This window comes from Somniosus microcephalus, unplaced genomic scaffold, assembly GCF_052327205.1.
Source record: "Somniosus microcephalus isolate GS21.2 unplaced genomic scaffold, FLI_Smic_1.0 unresolved_chr1, whole genome shotgun sequence".
Classification (NCBI taxonomy): Eukaryota; Metazoa; Chordata; class Chondrichthyes; order Squaliformes; family Somniosidae; genus Somniosus; species Somniosus microcephalus.
In genome coordinates, this window is record NW_028225179.1 from 124389261 (window position 1) to 124395260 (window position 6000).

Below are 6000 nucleotides of genomic sequence, written 5' to 3' on the forward strand. Positions count from 1 at the left end.
GAGAGAGAGAGAGAGATGGGAGTGTGTGAGAGAGAGAGAGATTGGGAGTGTGTGAGAGAGAGAGTGGGAGTGTGTGAGAGAGAGAGAGACTGGGAGTGTGTGAGAGAGAGGGACTGGGAGTGTGAGAGAGAGAGATTGGGAGTGTGAGAGAGAGAGAGATTGGGAGTGTAAGAGAGAGAGAGAGACTGGGCTTGAGAGAGAGAGATTGGGAGTGTGAGAGAGAGAGAGAGATTGGGAGTGTGAGAGAGAGAGAGATTGGGAGTGTGAGAGAGAGAGAGAGATTGGGAGTGTGAGAGAGAGAGATATTGGGAGTGTGTGAGAGAGAGAGAGAGATTGGGAGTGTGAGAGAGAGAGAGATTGGGAGTGTGAGAGAGAGAGAGATTGGGAGTGTGAGAGAGAGAGATTGGGAGTGTGAGAGAGAGAGAGAGATTGGGAGTGTGTGAGAGAGAGATTGGGAGTGAGATAGAGAGAGATTGGGAGTGTGAGAGAGAGAGATTGGGAGTGTGAGAGAGAGAGAGAGATTGGGAGTGTGAGAGAGAGAGAGAAATTGGGAGTGTCAGAGAGAGAGATTGGGAGTGTGAGAGAGAGAGAGATTGGGAGTGTGTGAGAGAGAGAGAGAGATTGGGAGTGTGTGAGAGAGAGAGAGAGAGATTGGGAGTGTGAGAGAGAGAGAGATTGGGAGTGTGAGAGAGAGATTGGGAGTGTGAGAGAGAGAGAGAGATTGGGAGTGTGAGAGAGAGAGATTGGGAGTGTGAGAGAGAGAGAGATTGGGAGTGTGAGAGAGAGAGATTGGGAGTGTGAGAGAGAGAGAGATTGGGAGTGTGAGAGAGAGATTGGGAGTGTGAGAGATTGGGAGTGTGAGAGAGACTGGGCCGCCGCGGCCACTCACCTGATGGCTTTGGGTCGGGCTCTCGGGCGGGGCTGTTGACGCCGCGGGGTAGTTTTGTGCGCGGCGGCTACCGGCACGGCCCGCAACTCAAGGCCCAGGCTTCCTGGGCTGCTAGGCTGCGCCCGGCGCTGGCACAGCGGCTTGAAATGGCCGTCAAAGTAGGCGAGCCTCCGGGCGAAGGGCAGGGGATCACTTCATTTCCTACTGTTGCTAAATATAATTTAAAACTCAAATAAATTGTTATTTAATTCCCTAAAACATAATTCAAATAAATTCCCTGACACACAAAGTGTGGAAAAAAAAATGCTGAAGAATCAAGATGGCGGCCACTCACCTCGGTTCAGAATGATAAGGCCCGCCCACACACGCACCGATTGGTTGACCGTCAGGTCACTGAAGCGTAGAATTGGTCAATCGTCAAGTCACTCAACACTCAACTGTAGGATGGCCCACCCGCACGCGCAATGAACCCGCCCCCGCGACACAGCGATTGTTCAACCGTCGGTCAACTGTCAGGTCGCTCGACCGCACGATTGGTCAACCTTCACATCACTCAATGCTAATAAGCAAATGAGTGGAACTTTTCCCATTTAATGAGCGGAATTTTGAACGTTTTTGGATACCGTGGGCACGATTTTTGTCTGATGGAAAAGTAAATACGCCTATGACCAGTCCGTAATCGTAAGCTTTCTTTTGATGTGACGCGCGTGTAGGTACGCTCTATAACTTTCGAACGTATAGAGAACGGACAGACAGACAGACAGACAGACAGAAGAGCTCTTTTATATATATAAATAATGGATACCCGGGAGTGAGTTACAGGCTAGAATCTAATCGAGGGGTTCAGAAGGTTTATATATAGACTAATGGATACAGGGAATCCAATTAATTTAAGAATCTAAAACAAGCGTTCAGATATCACAAATCCCGATGATGAAATTATAGCCTTTGTCTGAACCCCGAGATGTAATCTCCACTTCAAATCCATCCTAAATATCCTTTTGCGCTAGTAATAGCTATGGGGCAAGTTGACAAGTGCTTTAATATTTCTTCTGCCGTCAGCAGATGTCACGATAGGCTCCAGCAATCAGTGCCCTGACAGGTGGCGAATCCCTCACTGAAAGATCGACAGTTTCACTGCAATCGTTGCCAACCCTTAGACACTAAGGATGCTAACTCGCACCCAGTGTGGCCACGACTTTCCACTAAGCCACCTACTGCCCGCGAGGTCCCGGCAGTGGTGGGGGGGAGGGGGGGAGGGGGCTCAGAATACCACGCCCAAAGAGTTTGCTGTGTTTCAATGCAGGTGACTCACAGATGCAGCGACATATCCTTAACACAAACCAGGAGGGTGCGCATCCTCCCCGATATGGTGTCTCTGAGTCAGAAGGTTGTGGGTTCAAGTCCCACTCCAGGGACTTGTGCACATAAAGCTAGGCTGACACTCCAGTGCAGTGCTGAGGGAGTGCTACCCTGTCGGAGGTGCCGTCTTTCGGGTGAGTCGTTAAACAGCGACTGCACTCCGAAAGTGCTGCATTGGTTGTAAAGCGCTTTTGGACGTCCCGCGGTCGTGAAAGGCGCCGTAAAAATCCAAGTTTTTTCTTTCCATAAAGCGACAACCCAGAGCTGGTCGCCAGATTTGGTCGGTAGGAGTACAACAAAGGGTATGACCCACCCAAAGCTCCCAGGTGGCGCAGGGTGGCATATTCTGGGCAACACACCCCTCCCATCTATGCAGCTTGCCCGATATTGACAAGGCAACTGACTATTTGCATGCAGTTAAACTCCCAGCAGAGAATGAAACTGTGCACTGCACAACCCAAATCCTGCAAAAAGGCCTGAACTCATTTTTAATGTGTTTTTAACCAAGCGCCCAGGTGTGTGTGTGTGTGTGTTCAGTAAATACCTGCTGCTGTAATCCTATTACCTCCTGCTCCGGTGCACAAATAACACTGAGAGGTGAGAAGATCTGTGCCTCTTTCTCTCTCTCTCTCCCTACCTCTTTGCAGTGCCGCTTTACCTGCTCGTTCTCCTGCATGGAGGCTGCGAGGGGCAGCCCGTCCGCCACCCGAGCGATCATGGTCATCAGGATCATCTTTGCAAAGAAAGAGGGAAAAAAAGTGTTCCAAGGTCCGGGTTCTTGTAACCTGCGAGCCCGGGAGTCTGACACTCGCTCTTGAGTGACGTGGCTCATTCGGCGAGGCAGCGCCGCGTCAGCGCAGGGCAAGGCTGACAGCAGGCCAGCTGCTTAAAGGGGGCAGGCAAAACTCTCCCCAGACAACTTCCTTAAAGGCACGCCGCGCCTTTCCATTTAACCTGCACTCCACCAAAGTGCAAATGTCAACACGTCCCCAGCCGGTGGCGAGTCTCAAAAGACAGCAATTGTTTATTAAAGGTGCACATATTTATATGACTTCCTCGAAATGGACCGCTCTCCTGGTCCACCCACTCTGCCTCGCGCCCCCCGTAAACGTCAGCGCATCCAAAGCTCTGCCACCTGTTACATCTGTGAATAATTGAGACACGAACAGCAGGAGTGAACAAAGTAAGTCTTTACTGGTGGAAGTCCATAGTGAAACTAAAAACACAGAGGCTCACTAGCGCCTTTTATACAGGGGTGGTCACTGCCGGTACTGCAGTCTGAGACCAGTTATTCTCTTAAAGGTACATACACAACAATTCCTCCCCTTTTAGATAAACAGTACATAACATTCATTTAACAACTAAATGATAACTAATTACAATCACAATTACTGTTGCTAGATACATTGGTTAAGTTTAAGCAATTATAAGTTCAGTCTTTGAGGAGGCTTCCTGATTCTGTCTGGATAACGCCTCTTTGGGGGATCAGGTTCTTCTGGCAATGTTGAGTCGGGATCAATGTCATTGTTTGGTTCATCTGCTTCCAATATTACCGGTTCTGCGGTAGCTGCAATTGGAACGTCGATTTCATTACCAGGTGTCTCAGATCGTAGTGTGGAGTTGACGTTTTCCAGTGACTCTAGAATCTGGTCAGCATGGCGTCTTACAATGCTCTCCCCAACGTCCACGGTATACATGAGAGGTCCTTGTCGTGTACAAATCGTTCCTGGCTGCCATTGCTCAGTGCGGTAGTCCCGGGCCAAAACTGGTTGACCTATCTTAAAACTCCTGGTCGGCCTTTCATTCATATTCTGAAACTGCCTGTTCTCCACATCTCTTCGGACGTTTGGCTTAACCAAATCCAAGTGGCATCGTAGTCTTTGATTGAAGAACATCATGGCTGGAGTTTGGTTGGTAACCGCATGTGTCGCATTCCGGTAGGCAAACAAGAAGTTGTCCACCTTGTGTTGTAGGGGTATATCTTCATTACACATTGCCTTGATAGCCTTCTTGAATGTTTGGACAAACCTCTCGGCCAATCCATTAGTGGCTGGATGATATGGGGCAGATGTGTAATGCTTAACACCATTGTTCTTTAAGAACCTCCGGAACTCTTCAGACACAAACTGTGGTCCATTGTCAGAGCAAATCTGTTCAGGCAGCCCATTCCTGGCGAATATGGTTCGTAAAACTGTGATAGTTTTTTCCGTGGTGGTTGAGGACATTTTTATTACCTCTGGCCACTTTGAATGTGCATCCACCGCAATTAAAAACATCGAGTCCATGAAGGGACCAGCAAAATCAATGTGCACCCTTTGCCATGGAGATGAGGGCCACTCCCATGGATGCAGAGGAGCTTGTGGTGGGGCGTTTTGGACCTTCTGGCATCCTGCACAGCTCTTGGTCATCTCTTCGATTTCTCTATCGATTCCCGGCCACCACGCAAACGCTCTGGCTAAGTTCTTCATTTTTACCCCACCCAGATGACCCTCATGAAGCTCATTGAGCACTCTATCCGTCAACTTAGGTGGAATTACTACTCTGGATCCACACATCAAGGTTCCTCTGCACACTGACAGCTGTTCTCTTCTCGGAGAGAATGCTGGCAGCAGTGGTTCGCCATGTGCTGGCCATCCCTTCATCGTTAAATCATAGACCCGTGATAGTGTCGGGTCATTCCGTGTTTCATTTTTTATGTTTGCATTCGTCACAGGGAGACATTCGACTATGGTCGAGTGGAATAACTCCATTGGATCCACTGCAAGGTCTTCCTCTTCCATCGTCGGCAACGGTAGACGTGACAATCCATCAGCATTTCCATGCTGTTTAGTTCCTTTGTACTCGATGTCATATTGGTGTGCCCCTAGGAAAAGGGACCATCTCTGCAGCCGTTGTGCTGCCATTATCGGTGCGCCCGTCTGAGGGTTCAAAATGGAGACAAGAGGTTGATGATCGGTTAGTAGAGTAAATTTTTGACCGTGCAGGTAGTGATTGAACGTCTTCACCCCCCACACTAGGCTGAGGGCCTCTCTGTCAATCTGGGCGTAGTTACGCTCGGCAGAAGTTAACGAGCGTGACGCAAAAGCTATCGGCCTCTCTAAACCATCAAGGAATTTATGTGACAGTACCGCCCCAATGCCGTAGGGAGACGCATCACACGCCAGCCTGATTGGCAGTGCTGGGTTGTAGTGAGCCAAAACTTCCCTTGAAGTGATTAAGTCCTTACTCTTCCGAAAAGCACGCTTACAATCATCGCTCCATTTCCATGCTACCCCCGTTCGTAGCAGGGCGTTCAGTGGGTGCAGAATTGTCGACAAATTCGGCAAAAACTTATGATAGTAATTCACCAATCCGAGGAATGACCTCAGTTGCAACACATTTTCAGGCGCTGGGGCCTTAACAACCGCTTCAATTTTGTCAGGGGACTTATATAACCCCTCTTCATCAATCACGTGGCCACAATACGATATCTGTTTCTTAAAAAAATTCGCACTTGGGGCGGTTGGCTCGCAGCCCATGTTCCCGTAGTCTAGTGAGCACCTGTTCTAGGTTGTTAAGGTGTTCACTGTCATCTTCACCTGTTACAAGGATGTCGTCCAAGCAACACTGAGTCCCCGGAATCCCTTGCAGGACTTGTTCCATCGCTCTTTGCCATATTGCCAGAGCCGATGCTACTCCGAATACCAATCGATGATACTGGTAAAGACCTTTGTGAGTGTTTATCATGAGATACTTCCTAGAGGACTCTT

At 49.1% G+C, this 6000-nt stretch overlaps 2 protein-coding genes across 3 annotated transcripts in view; one reads left to right on the plus strand and one right to left on the minus strand.

Annotated features, from left to right (window-relative positions):
* Window positions 1-2010, plus strand: part of LOC147095802 (pre-B-cell leukemia transcription factor 2-like) — a 113413-nt gene extending 111403 nt beyond the window's left edge. Inside the window, exon 5 of the mRNA XM_085974173.1 lies at window positions 1955-2010. Within this exon, the coding sequence (XP_085830299.1) occupies window positions 1955-2010 (56 nt within the window). The remainder of the gene's footprint in view (window positions 1-1954) is intronic.
* Window positions 1-3098, minus strand: part of LOC147095800 (vesicle-trafficking protein SEC22b-like) — a 523236-nt gene extending 520138 nt beyond the window's left edge. Inside the window, exon 1 of one of the 2 annotated variants that reach the window (XM_085974807.1) lies at window positions 2889-3098. In XM_085974807.1, coding sequence (XP_085830933.1) covers window positions 2889-3083 — 195 coding nt within the window. In that variant the 5' untranslated portion in view covers window positions 3084-3098. The remainder of the gene's footprint in view (window positions 1-2888) is intronic. The other variant, XM_085974808.1, reaches the window with a different exon arrangement.
* Between the last annotated feature and the right edge of the window lie 2902 nt (window positions 3099-6000).